This window comes from Phaseolus vulgaris, chromosome 2, assembly GCF_000499845.2.
Source record: "Phaseolus vulgaris cultivar G19833 chromosome 2, P. vulgaris v2.0, whole genome shotgun sequence".
Lineage (NCBI taxonomy): Eukaryota > Viridiplantae > Streptophyta > Magnoliopsida > Fabales > Fabaceae > Phaseolus > Phaseolus vulgaris.
Window position 1 is genome coordinate 2,904,614 of NC_023758.2, and position 13,610 is coordinate 2,918,223.

The 13,610-nt window shown below is 28.4% G+C and overlaps 1 protein-coding gene across 1 annotated transcript; it reads right to left on the bottom strand.

Moving 5' to 3' along the window:
* Nucleotides 1-625: 625 nt before the first annotated feature.
* Nucleotides 626-4,394, bottom strand: LOC137810201 (zinc finger protein GAI-ASSOCIATED FACTOR 1-like). Its single transcript, XM_068611356.1, has 4 exons — nucleotides 3,485-4,394; nucleotides 3,008-3,404; nucleotides 2,687-2,922; nucleotides 626-2,075 (listed from the first exon to the last, which is right to left on the bottom strand). Exons 1-4 carry the CDS (start codon nucleotides 3,606-3,608, stop codon nucleotides 1,267-1,269), a joined length of 1,566 nt encoding a protein of 521 aa, XP_068467457.1. The 5' UTR covers nucleotides 3,609-4,394; the 3' UTR covers nucleotides 626-1,266.
* Between the last annotated feature and the right edge of the window lie 9,216 nt (nucleotides 4,395-13,610).

Below are 13,610 nucleotides of genomic sequence, written 5' to 3' on the forward strand. Positions count from 1 at the left end.
CACTTTTCTAATATTCTTAAGAATCTGACTAATTAATAATTTATGTTATTGTTAGTTGAAACTTATAAATATATGTGACATAGGTAAGTTGACAAAACAATTATTTAGTCGTCATCTATCTTCATTTCCAAGTGAATTCATTAAATATATATTAAAAAAATTACATTAAAATTGTCCATTTAATTTTATGAATAGTTGATAATCCATCCATTATTTCTTAAAATTTGATGGATCCCCCATTGATCAAAATTAATCCACTCAATTTTTTTCATAATATATATATATTTTTTTTTAAGTTTTTAAAATCGATGTAAAATGAAAAAAAAGGGTTCGCCGTTGAAGCTGGGGTAACGGCGTACGTGTTTGTCAATGAATGCAGGTGAGTGACTTTGACCAAAAGTAAAATTTGAAGGCCTATTTGGGGCTAGATTGCATGGATTTGCAATGGTTTCTTCATGCTTATTATATGATACACAAATGTCAAAAGTCTTGTTGCTTATGCAACTGGGGCACCTTACTATTTATTACTCATCCGCAACTTCTTTTCTTTGAATTCTTTCTTACTTTCTTCTTTTTATTCCCAGGAATTGACGCCATAATAATCTTTTATAGAGAAAAGTTGCAATTGCATCCAAAGAGCAATTGATTCATGGGGAAAATTTTGAACTTCAATGGAATACACTCCTTCACAACATAATGACAATGCATATTCGCGATAAACATTCAACCAACCATTTACCGCTAACAGTAGAAGAAAACATCAGAGTTTCCTGATTTATGTCTACAAGCTACAGCTATGGACCAAACAAACTATCCAACATCGGAATTAATTCATAGTTTGATCAACTCAAAACTGTAGATGGCCAAGAAGCAAAAGATTTGTAGATGTATAGTCTTGTCTGTGGCACCAACCCAACATCAATTTCAACCTCTTGCACAACACCTTTAATTCACCATATCCAGTTCTCCATAGCAAACATATTATTGTAACTTCTGTCATTACTCATGGAAAGAAGGCTCCCCGTGCCTTTTCTTTGATATAATAATAAATATACATTCTTTTCCGCTCACATTAGATGCATCAGATAATCCGAAATGACCCTTTAAGCGCATTACCTGTGGCACTGCTCTCAATATGAGCATACTACATCTTACTAATCCAATTGAACTGCAATTTCACATTGTACAAGAGGCCATATAACTCTGTACAAACCAGAACTTCTCGCCCTGAAAAATATTGTTCTTGGCTCCTTGCAACCAAAAATATCAAGTACTCCTCCCAATATCTTTGCCAGGGAATTCTCCGCTGCCAAAGGATGCTGCTGCTGCAGCAGCAGTAACATCCAGACTGCCACCAATTGAGGTAATAAGTGCCGATAAGCCTCCACCGGGGTTGCCCCCAGCAGCCATTCCCAGCCCGAGAAAATCAAGGGTGGTCTGCTTTGGACCAAACACAGAGGGAGTCCCCATCATTAACTCCTTTAGTCCAGAGCTGCCATCGCAGGGAAGCCCGAGTCCAAGACCTGCAGGAACTGAGGCACCCTCCGGTTCCCCTGGCTGCTGACCCCATTGCAAACTATCTTGCTGACCTGATGAGGTTGACGCAGACGACACTATGCCTAATCCACGAAGAAAAGAGGCATTTGTGGCAGCTGCACCCATTTGGGCGGCTTTCTGTAGCAAAGCAGTAGCGGACATGGCTGGCTGTGGCGGTGGGGCATATTGACGGCACTCCTGTAATCCTGTTCCAAAAATGGATGACCCGTGATTGGTAGCAAGGCACAGAGAGATGGGCTCCGAAGATGAAGGCCTTGAGAGGTCTGCTGGATGATCTGGATGCCCCATGGCCCTGATTAGGTCAGTGAATGCTGGTGTTTGAGAATGGAGGCTTGCAGTTGCGGATGCTGCTGTTGATGAAGCAAACAGGCTTGCAAATACACTGCTGCTACCCCCACCATTGCTGTTGCTTGTTGAGCTAGTGGTGCTGGTACTGGTACCGCTGCTGCTACAGCTTCCACTCATAGCAGGATTAGCCTGCGTTTCTTCTATGACTTGAGGGGAATTTTCTGGCAACTCTGAAAGATCAAAACAAGGGAAAAAGTAGTAGTAATATTAATAATAAGAATGATATTACTGTCGACAATAATTAAAGAGTGAAGAAGCAGCCACTAACTGTGCATAGACTTGTAAAGTTTGAGTGTTTACTTTTATGTTAAAGTTGGAAAGTAAAGAACAAATAATGGTTTCCTTTCTCAAATGCACTCCCCCTTCCACCCCCCAAAAAACAAAGCTTTTCTTTCTCTTTTTAGCTTTTGAATCTTTTATGAGTTTCTTTGTCCACAATTGCATAGTTTACACCCACAGTTCCAAAGAACACCTTTTCCACGGTTACTTTAATACTTCCATTACTTAATTACTTTCATAATTTTATTACTTAATTAGCTCTCCCAATCCCATTTCACTTACTCTGATGTTATGAATATATACAAACAACCAATCGCAGATGAAAACAAAGGACGATAGCAGACAAAAACCAGTAAGCTCCAGGATCACAGAGAGAGAAAAAGAAAAACACCACTCACAAAAACAACAAAATGCTTTGTTGGTCTAGTTTTAACCATATCAAACGCGACAAAAGAAACGACCGAGTAGATTTCAATGTTTTCCAGATTCGGATATTATCTACCTGGATTTTGTGTCTGCAAAGCAGACGACGATACAACAACACTGTTTGACTTAGGACTAGCCGGCGGTGCAGGAGGCGGGGGAGGCGTAGCCACCGCCGCCGGAGGCGACGAATCACCGGTCACAGCCTTCGAATCTGACTCGGAACTAGCCTTTGCAACAGTCTGAGGCTGAGATCTTGCACTTTCCTCTGCCAACGCATCACAAAAAGCCCTATGCGTGATGAAGCTATCCCTCCTTCAAAAATAACAAAACTTTCACAAACCCCAAATAAAAACTTTGGTGACAGTATCACAAGGGTGAAAGGCAAAAGAGTAAAGACCTTGAGAAGAGGGTACCACAATCGCATTTATACTCTCGGGTACCGCAAATCTTGGAGTGAGCCTTCCAATCGGATTGAACCGCGTATTTCTTGGAGCACTTGTCGCATTTCCACTTCTTCTCGCCGTGTTTTCTGCAGAAGTGCTTCTTAATCCCCGTGAGATCCCCCAAAGCTCTAGAAGGATCGTGGTGAACGCATGTCGGTTCGGGACACACGTACACTCTCTTCCTCACCTCCTTGCTCGACCTCTGCCTCAGCTTCCACGGCAGATTGTGACCCCTCCGATGAAGCTGAAGGTTCTGGTCCCTCTGAAAACCCTTGTTGCATATTTCACACACGAACCGGTTCGTCGCCATCAGGGTCTTCGGAGACAGAGCAATCACCTCAGCATCCGGATCTGAATAACCCCACAAACAACAAAATAAGAAAAAAAAAAAAACGCAACACGGTGATGCTTGACGAAATCTTTTGTTGTACCTGGCATTCCTGGAAGGTTTCGCTTCTTCTTTGTTGTGGGTTTTGGAGGCACTGTCTGATTGCCAGAGGAAGACACGCTAGCCTCCCCTGAAGCTGTGGAAACATTGTCCAAGTCAACCGGCATGGGAACCTTAAACAGCTCGAGGATTTTTCAGAAGGAAAAAAATCTAAAGGGCATTTACCCTCACAGAAAGTTTCGGTTTTTGATCGTTTTTCTTATATGGGTTCCTTCTTTTTCTTCTAGGGTTTCCAATCTCCTTTGCTCTTATCTACCGGTCAACCTACAATCTTTCTTTATGCTCTCCTTTTTCTCACTTACCCACCACCTACCGGCTCTGATGATTGGGTCTCTGACCAAAATTCACGTTAACCGAAGAACTCAAATGATTAGACCCAATTGGACAGGGTAGCCGGCTATTGAAGTTGGATCCAACAAATATCGCAGAAATTAAGGTTTGATTTTTGGGAGAGAAAGAGTGTAGCAGGTGGCAGCACCCCAACGAGAAGGAAAAGGCAGAAGCAGAAGCAGCAGAAGGTCCTCGATCTCGTTTGTTCTTCTCTTGGTTGTTTCCAAAGATGTAACTTTTGTCATCAGAAAATGAGGTGATAAATGGAAAAGTCGCGGGGCAATAAAAATTATAAGATGTTAAGTATGATTAATTAGTAGTAATGAAGATGGGATTGTGCGGGTAAGGTGATGTCAGATTTTTTTTTTGTCTGTGTCGTGTGTGTAGATTAGAGAAATTGTAGTATAACAGTACATGTACAATATAATACTGGTATACTAAAATATAACAAGGAGAGAGAGTGTGTGTGTGTTTGTTGTGTTGTGGGAGTGAAACTTTGCGCGTTGAAGTTGGCATGTTCAATGAAGTTGTTGAAGGGAATGGTTCAATTTGCAATGGTGAGTACAGCACAGTGCTGGACACATGGAAGAGAGGTTTACTCTTTTTTTTGTCGTTTTCTGCTTTGTTTGAATGCGAGCTCTGTAAGAACCGACAGCGATTGCTCATTCAGAATTTTGGATAAATAATAAATAAAACTACTTCTTTTAAAACATTTACTAAAACAGTAGATATTATAAAAAAATAGTTTATTAAAAATATACGAGTGAGAAATATAATGTACGTGAATCTTGTTCCACTTTATACACAAATTCGTTGTAGTCTCATAATCTTTAAGTTCTTTAAACTTCTTTTTCTCTTGCATGCGTTCTGTCTGTCGGCGAGTACCTGTGACTGCACTTCAATGCTCAAGTCAGTGTTTGTGATTAGTTTGTTTTCTTTGAATATTAAAAATGTACATTTCCCCCCTTTCAAAAGTCTAATATATAGGACTTGGGTCTTCTCCTGCGTGGGTCAGGTACCACTAAAACGTGTGTAGTGGTCATTAGGTCGTGTGTAATGATTTTCTGATATAGTGTCTTTCGTAGTGTATTTTGTACTCATTCAACGTCAGCTATAATTGTATTTTTGCCACGTATTTATTATGTTATATTATTAATTCGTGTTTTAAATAAAAATCATATGTTTTATTTAATGTTAAAAAATAACTACGGAATAAAATATATTTTAAATTAAAGCATATTTTGGTAACTTTTTTCAACTTCATCTTTCTTTTAAAGAAAATATTAATCAATGTAAAGTTAGACATTAAGTGTAAGTAAAATTGGTTTGTGAGGTTGTATTAAAGACACATGAACCTTCTTTGTAGTTGTAAATAGATCTTACGGATACAATAAATATGTTCCAATTTCGTTATAATTTGGTTTTGAAATAAATATATTTAATTTCTGAACTGTTTAAACTACAACCATTTTTATTCAAAATTAATTTCATCAATGCTAATCTAAACCTACACACTCAATTCGTTTATAATTCTCTACCTATTTCTTCTTTGGTTCCTATTTTTTAACAATTTCTCCCAAGGCACCAAGCATATGTTGAAAATGTAAATCATGTGAAATTGTGTTACTATGTCTGTATTTGTTTCATCATTACATATTGATTCAAGACATTCATTTTTTTCATGATAAATTAAGCTTTGAATTCCATTTAAAAAGTATCTCCGTGCATTTAAATACTAATATATAAAGACATTCATATTTTCATGATATATATTAAACATTCATTGTGAAGTCTATAGAGTGATTGTAACTAAATAAAACACAATATCTTAATGATGTCAATTATAACTCCAACATCATTTCTTCTAATATTTTGAGTTATCATAATAATTCACAAATATATATATATATATATATATAATATAAAATAGTTATAATAAGTATATATATTGCTTTAAACATAACAAACCATGCTAATTTAATATATATATATATATATATATATATATATATTAATTAAATATATTTCATCTAATACTAATACTTGATTTATCAAAAGTTTCTGTAAGAAATTTATCTTTGTATTTCATGTTAGATAATAATTTAGTATCATAAAAAATATTTCACGACACATTTATATATATATATAGAGGAATACTTTTTCACCTGAGTTGTATCATGTTATTTATGTAATGTAGCTCAAAAAAACATAATTAATCTTAAAAGTCCACTTCTTACTTTGAGTGTTTATTGCTAAAGTATTTTTATAACACTATAATGATTCACCTATTACGTTACTTATAAGTTCTAAAAGTTTAAGATGTATTATTTTACCAACACTTTAACGATGTTATAATCGCCTGAGTGCAAATATGTAATTGTATGACCTCATGTATTTCAAACCCCATATACTACTACCAAAACTTACGTTTAAGTAATATAGAAAATCATTAAATATTAACAAATTTAGAAACAAAAATAATTAATTATTAGATTGACTAAGTTAAATATTCTTTTGTAAAGTAACAAAAATAATAGTATCTAAAATAGTTATATTATTAATAAAAAAATACAAAATACTTTGTAAATTGACATTTAACATTAGCTACTAACTATTTTATATTTTAAATTAATCTTAAATTAATGACTAATTTAAAATATAAAGTACTTAGCTAAAAAGTTTAGTAGTTAATGTTGGATACTAATTTAGAAAATACTTTACAAAATTATATTAATAATAAAAACTATTTTAGATAAAGATAATAATTTATAAAATAATTTTTAACTTAGTTAATGTAATGACTAATTATCTTTAATCTATATATTAATTGATATTAATTATTTTCTTGTAGTATTATTTCAGATAAATGAAACAAAATTGACTCAACATCTTCTTCACTACAGTTAAACACTTTCTCGAATTATATGCTCTACTTTAAGTATATATTGTCACTCTAGCAACAATTAATATGCATGTAATTCTAATTCATCGTAAAGAAAAAACAACTTATTAAAATAAAAATATATAATCGATTAGGTTTGATTGACACTTTACTATCTCGTCGACGTTATATTCCGAGAACATAGTTTTTTTTCTTTTTCTAAACTTAGAAAAAATTAGATTTAATGAAAAATTCATAAAAATTAAACATTTATAATCTATTTAAAAAAATATCATTACTCAACATGAATTAATACTCTCTTAAAATTATTTATTTTAAAGATATATATATATATATATATATATGCACTTTAATAAAAATATTTATATATAGTTTTTAATATTTTAAAAATAATATCACATCAATTATTAGATAATTAAATTTTATAAAAATGTATTTAAAAAACGATTTGTTCATTTAATTAATAAATAGAATTATGTGATAAATTAACCATAAACTTAAATATATTTCTAAAATTTACAATATACTTATTTTAAATTTCGTTTCATATATATATTATTTTAGTTTGTCTTCTATAGAATTTTATTTATGGTTTTACTAATGTCTCTTTAATGATTTTTTTTTTATAATAGTCACTCTATATTACGAGATTGGCGTTTTAGTTTTTATTAATCAAGAAAGATAACAAAAATTCACCAATAAATTATTCTTACACCGTCACTGAATAGTATCAAAATCGCAAAACAACTTTTTAGAAGACTAAAATATATTAAAAAAATAATATTAGATATCATCCCAGCTCCACTTAAAAAAAACTGTCAGGACAAGAATAGCTTAAAAATCAAAATTATAAAACATGTATATATCATACAAAAATTATAAATATATTCAAGTTATAATAATCACATTTATCAATGTTTATTTTAAAAAAGTTGTCTATAAGGTAAAAGATACGCACTTTTTAATTATAAATTTGATTATTCAGTGCTTTAATTTTTTTAATATAATGTTAATATGTAATATAATATTTTATAAAATATGTGATTACAAAATGTTGTTATTAAGGTGTTTAAGTTGTATAGTAATGTCGAACTTTTAAAAATTAATTTAACAAAAAATAATTATTATAAAATATGTTATATGTAAGTAATAGCAACATCACTTATTTATTTATGTAAGATATTAATAATAAATTTGATAATTAACTCTAATACAGTTATTCAAAAGGGTATGCTAGTATTTTCTTTTAACAATTAAATAATATATTAATGAAAGATCAAAATTGTTTAATTTTATAAAAATAAAATAATCTTTTCAATTAAAATTTCATAGGAACTCTTAATCTTGAAAAATTATAATAATTTTTTGGAATTAAAATTTATAGAGACTAAAACTACACATTCAAAAAGTACGAGAAAAAAATATTTAAACCTTAAAAACATATTGCACTCCATCATTATATACTAGAACTAAATCTAAGAAGATTAAGACAAATTTTGGACCCTTAAATAATACACTTACTTAACTCATACTTCTCTTTTTATTTTATTTTCTCTGCATATCACTTTTTTTTTATATTAGTTATTCATTAAAATTACTCATTCATCTTTATGGTTAAATAAATTATACTTTTTAGTTCTTGCAAATGACCCTTTTATACCTCTATACGTATTTCATGTAACTTTTAATTTCTTCTAGCATTCGAAACTGAAAAGTGAGAACTACATAAGATTAAAATAGTATTTACAGAGACTAAATGGTTTCTAAATGCAGAGACAAGAAGAAAAACTAAATGAGTAAACATGCATGTATAACTACCTTGGTTATCATACTAAAAAAAGAAAAATTAGAAAACCAAAACTCAAACAAATAGGAAGTAAACTAATGCTGGAGATTGTAATATCTTACAGATTAAGATTGTTTCAACAAATACGATAAGAGATTAAAGTTTATTTCAATGAGAATGGTCCAAAATTAAAATTCTTATTTAAAGAAGGAGAAGAAAAGTCAAATAACCTTATCTATAATACAACTGAAACTTTAAGTTTTGTGGACCATTAAACATATTCACCACCGTTCTTCATTTGCCACTGTTGCATTTCATGCTAGAGTTACCATAACTTCAAATTAGCCACTCAGTTTTTAGAATAGGTTTTTCCAATTTTGAGCTTCTGAAAGTTTCTGTTTTAGAATTTATACGCAGTCTAAAAAATTAAAGTTAGATGTATATTTACTTTTATTTTATTGGGGATGGATTTGAGTAATTGAATTTGAAATGATTTTGAAAGGAAAATATAAAAACTAAGGTTGTTTTGATTAGGTAAATAAAGTAAAAAATATAAGAAAAAATCATCAAAGTTAATAAATTATATTTTTTTAATTAATAAATTGTAAGTTTATTAATTTATTATTATGTTTAGAAATGTTTAAAAAAATTATTTTGATTGATTTATTTATAAATTATAATTGTTTTTAATTAAAACATTTTTTTCAATGTTGTATAAGAACTAATTTCTGAAAAGATATTTATGTGAAATTGTGAAACATATTTATGAGTATCAGATTTGAATAAATATTTATTTAATGTGATATTTCAATAAAAATATGAAATAAATAATTTTTTAAAATTATTAAAATTTATAAATTAATATAAATTTAAATTACTTTATGTTCTATTTAAATAAAAATATATAATATATAATATTTTTAAAATATTTTAAAATTTTAAATAAATATAAATATTATATTTTTAATATTATATTTGAGTAAAAATATGAAATGATTTTTTTAAAATTATTGAGAATTTTAAATAAATATAAATCATAAATTATTTAATGTTTTATTTGAATAAAATTTTGAAATAATTAATTTTCTAAATTATTAAAAATTCTAAATAAATACTAATTTTAAAATATTCAATGTAATACTTAAATAAAAATTATTAATAAACAAAATTCTAAATTTATCAAAATACAAAATAAACACAAATCTTAAATTACTCAATATTCTATATAAATAAAAAATTTAAATTATTTAAAATTCTAAATAAATATAAATCTAAATTAATTAATGTCCTATTTGAATAAAATTTTAAATAAATAAATTCTTAAATTATTGAAATTTTAAATAAATATAAAAATAAATTATTTAATATCCTATTTAAATAAAAGTCTAAAATAAATAAAATTTCTAAATTATTCAAAATCTTAAATAAATACAAATTTAAATTTTTAATATTCTATTTAAAGAATTTGTAAAATCAACCCATAATAATTATGAGTATACGAAATCGATGTTAGAAAAAAAAATCACGATAGTTAATATTTTATATATACAAAACACTACAACATTGATTATATAAGTGAAAAATAGACTAACATATTAAACAAAAGAAATATAGATAGTTCCGTTGTCTCAAAGACAATAATTTCGAACTAAAAGAATTGATGTTGACATGATAATTTATTTTCGTTGCTTCAAAGATTTTCTGTCAAAAAGAAAGAACATTAAAAAAAAAATGCATATGTGTGAGTATGTATTTCCCACATTGAGAGAAAAAGAAAAAAAAAATAGAGTAAGGAATAAGCGACAATAAATGAAAAAAAACGCGTTTCTACTGCCCTTAAAATGTTGAAAAAGTGGACATTATGAATGGTGGTCCTGACTTTGTTAAAGACGTACAACACATGAGTTTGAGTCACTTTTCCCTTTTTCCTCTTTCTCTTCTTTCATACTTTCATACTGTGTACACACTTGCACTATGAGAAACTATCTATGACCAAGGGGTATTACCTGTCCTCCATTTTATTTTAATTTAATCAAAATCTCATTAGCTCCTAAATTATTTACTATTTATGATTAATTGAATGAATTTATTATGTATAGATACTATTGGGTTATGGGTTTAGAACGATCTTGGCGATTAAGGAAGGATGTTGATTTAATTATCATGACTGTAGTTCAACTGGTGATCGAATACAATTTTAAGTCAACAGTAGTCTTATCTACCTGCACATAGGGTTGATGAGCATGTTGGGTTATGGTCTTGGACCCTTGGTCATTTGGGTAGGAGACCGATTTAAATGAATAATGTAAAGAAAATAAGGCGGGAATTTGAATTAATTAGCATTAATCAGATAGTAAAAAGAGAATCATAACGACAGACCCGGCGTTAAAACTGACTCCATATATACTAGGTAAAATCTCACAGATAGATAAATCTCAATTTAGGTTAATATCACACTTTTTCTTAACTATCTTAAATGTTATGAGTTTAGATCCTCTATTGACGTGTCTAAAACAAATACTTTCTTCTTGTTTTTGTATGTTGTATAGAAGAAATTCACTTGTGGCTCAATCTATATTATAATTTAAACTTCAAAGATGTAAAACATAAACTAATTAATCTCCACTTTAACTACAAAGTTTAAGTCTCATCTTTTGTGATTTTGTCTTTTCCCTTCAAACAAGTACCTTAGAATGTGACACATCATTATGTTAATTCTCTAATTATTAAATGCTACAAAACCCTATCTAGGGTATATGTTGAAGAGCATAAAAAAGAACAATCTTTCGAAATAAAAGATATATAATCTTGATATTACTTTTGAAATAGAGGGAGAATATTAGAGTGAAGTGTCCCAACAAATAAAACTATTTGAAAACTAACACCATCATCTATAGAGAAATTAAAGTCTTCAAAAACAACATTTATTATCATCATAACTGTACATATCAAGTTGTAATTAATCGCATGAAAATATGCAATTGAGTAAAACATGTCACACTATAAATATCATAATTTAATGTAATTTTAGTTAAGTTTAATAATGTTTATATGTGATATTAAATTTCAAACCACATGGTCCTCTTAAACAAAATTCTTACCATGATTCATTATGAGGAAACCAAAAAGTTTACTTTTTTAGGTCAACTTATCTTACTTCAACTGTAATTTAGATACTATGTTAATAATAAATACATCTAATTGAAAAATACTTCAAGGTGATCCTTTGTTATTATTTTTCATATAACCTTTATAAACAAAAATATAATAACATATAAACTAATTTCTCAATTTAATTTACACAACTTTTTTTAGTTTATCTTTAATAATATTTTAAGGTTTTAACTAAAACAAGTAATAAAGAAAAACTATCCCTTCAACTGAAACGTAATCGTATACACTTATTTTTATTTTATATTTTATTATTGTAATTAATATCAAACGGAGGTATAGTGATTTAAACTGAAATAAGTTGTTCAATTGTTATAGATTATATATATTGTAGATTTAATAAATAAAGTCACATAAAATAAATAAATAAATGAGAATACATATATTTTATTTAATATATTTAAAATAAAAACTAATATAAGTAATAAATTGTAATTTATTAAAAGGAAATAAAATGACGGGAAGTGTGAACAGAAGAAATACTACCATGCTTGTGTTTTCCCACCATGAATAAACACTTTCTAATTCACTATTTCATATACCATATTTGATTATTAGTAAAAAATTATTCAAAGCTATGAAATATGAAAAAAATCATTTAAAAAAGAGGATAATAAAATCCCAATAAATTTAATTAGTATAATTGTATTAAACATTTAAAGAGTGGCTCTAAAAACATTTTCATAAACAAAGGAAAAGACGTGAAGTTTTATATTTATTTATGAAATAGGAAAATATAAAATGCATTTAAAGTCTCAAAATTTTATCCTGATCATTTTACTCAGTGTAAAAACACGTATATTAAAGTCTCAAAGCTATACATCAAATTTTTTCTTCTTAAAAAATAAAAAAATATGTTTTAATGTATCCAAGTGCAAAAATGTTAAGTATTTAGTTTGATTTGATTTTTAACACAATTCTATAAATACAATAATAACATAGATTGGAAAATAAAATCATATTCGTTTAAGAACTTGTAATTAGCTTAATAAACTTTAAATTTAAAATAAATTTATTAGCCAATAAGTCATATCATTACAAGAAAATCATGAAATAAAAAATAATTTGAGAGACAAAAAAATAATTAGTTGATATAGTAACTAAATTAGAGACCATTTTAAAAATTATTTTTTTCCCTATTATTGTTAAATGGTTTCTAAATTGATATCTAATTAACTACCAATTATTTAGATTTTAAATTTGGTAGCAAAAATTTTGTTGGCTAATTAAATACCAATTTAAAAACCATTTAACAATAATAGAAACTATTTTTTTTTTAGTTTCTAAGATTGTTTTTAATTTATTCACTATAACAACTAATTACTTTTTGTTTATAAAATTAATTTATATTTAATGATTTTTTTTATAGTATATATTAAAATTTTGTTAGGCAATAATATCAGTCATGCCAATTTTTTTATTGTAATATTTTAAATGGTTATTTCATCAATTTGACATATAGTTATATTTTATTATAGTAATAATAATAATTATTATTATTATTGGTTAATTGGAGATTAGACGTGAAGGGTTTTGGTTGTAGCGCTATCAAATCGGTTTAATGGTCTTTTCAAGTCTTACATGAACACACGAAATGCAGAGAATTTGGACTTGTCCAAGTGCGCAGCGGTTGCAGTGTGACGCGCCACATTGGGCCTTAAAAATGAATGTAAAATAATAATTAGTAAAATTACGGGAAGTGATTAACACCTAAGCAATAGATTAGGAATATTAATGAATATTCATTGATGAGTTTAAACTAAGGAAGATTAAGAGTTGAAATTTTGGAATAGAAGCAAAAGGCCGGCACGTGTTGTTGTGTTTTGGGTTTTGAATTTATTTAATTTTGTGTTTGTCTGCCTGCACTGTGTCCATCATGGTTAACATTGACTTGGATAGCATTTTCTTTTCCAATTCAAA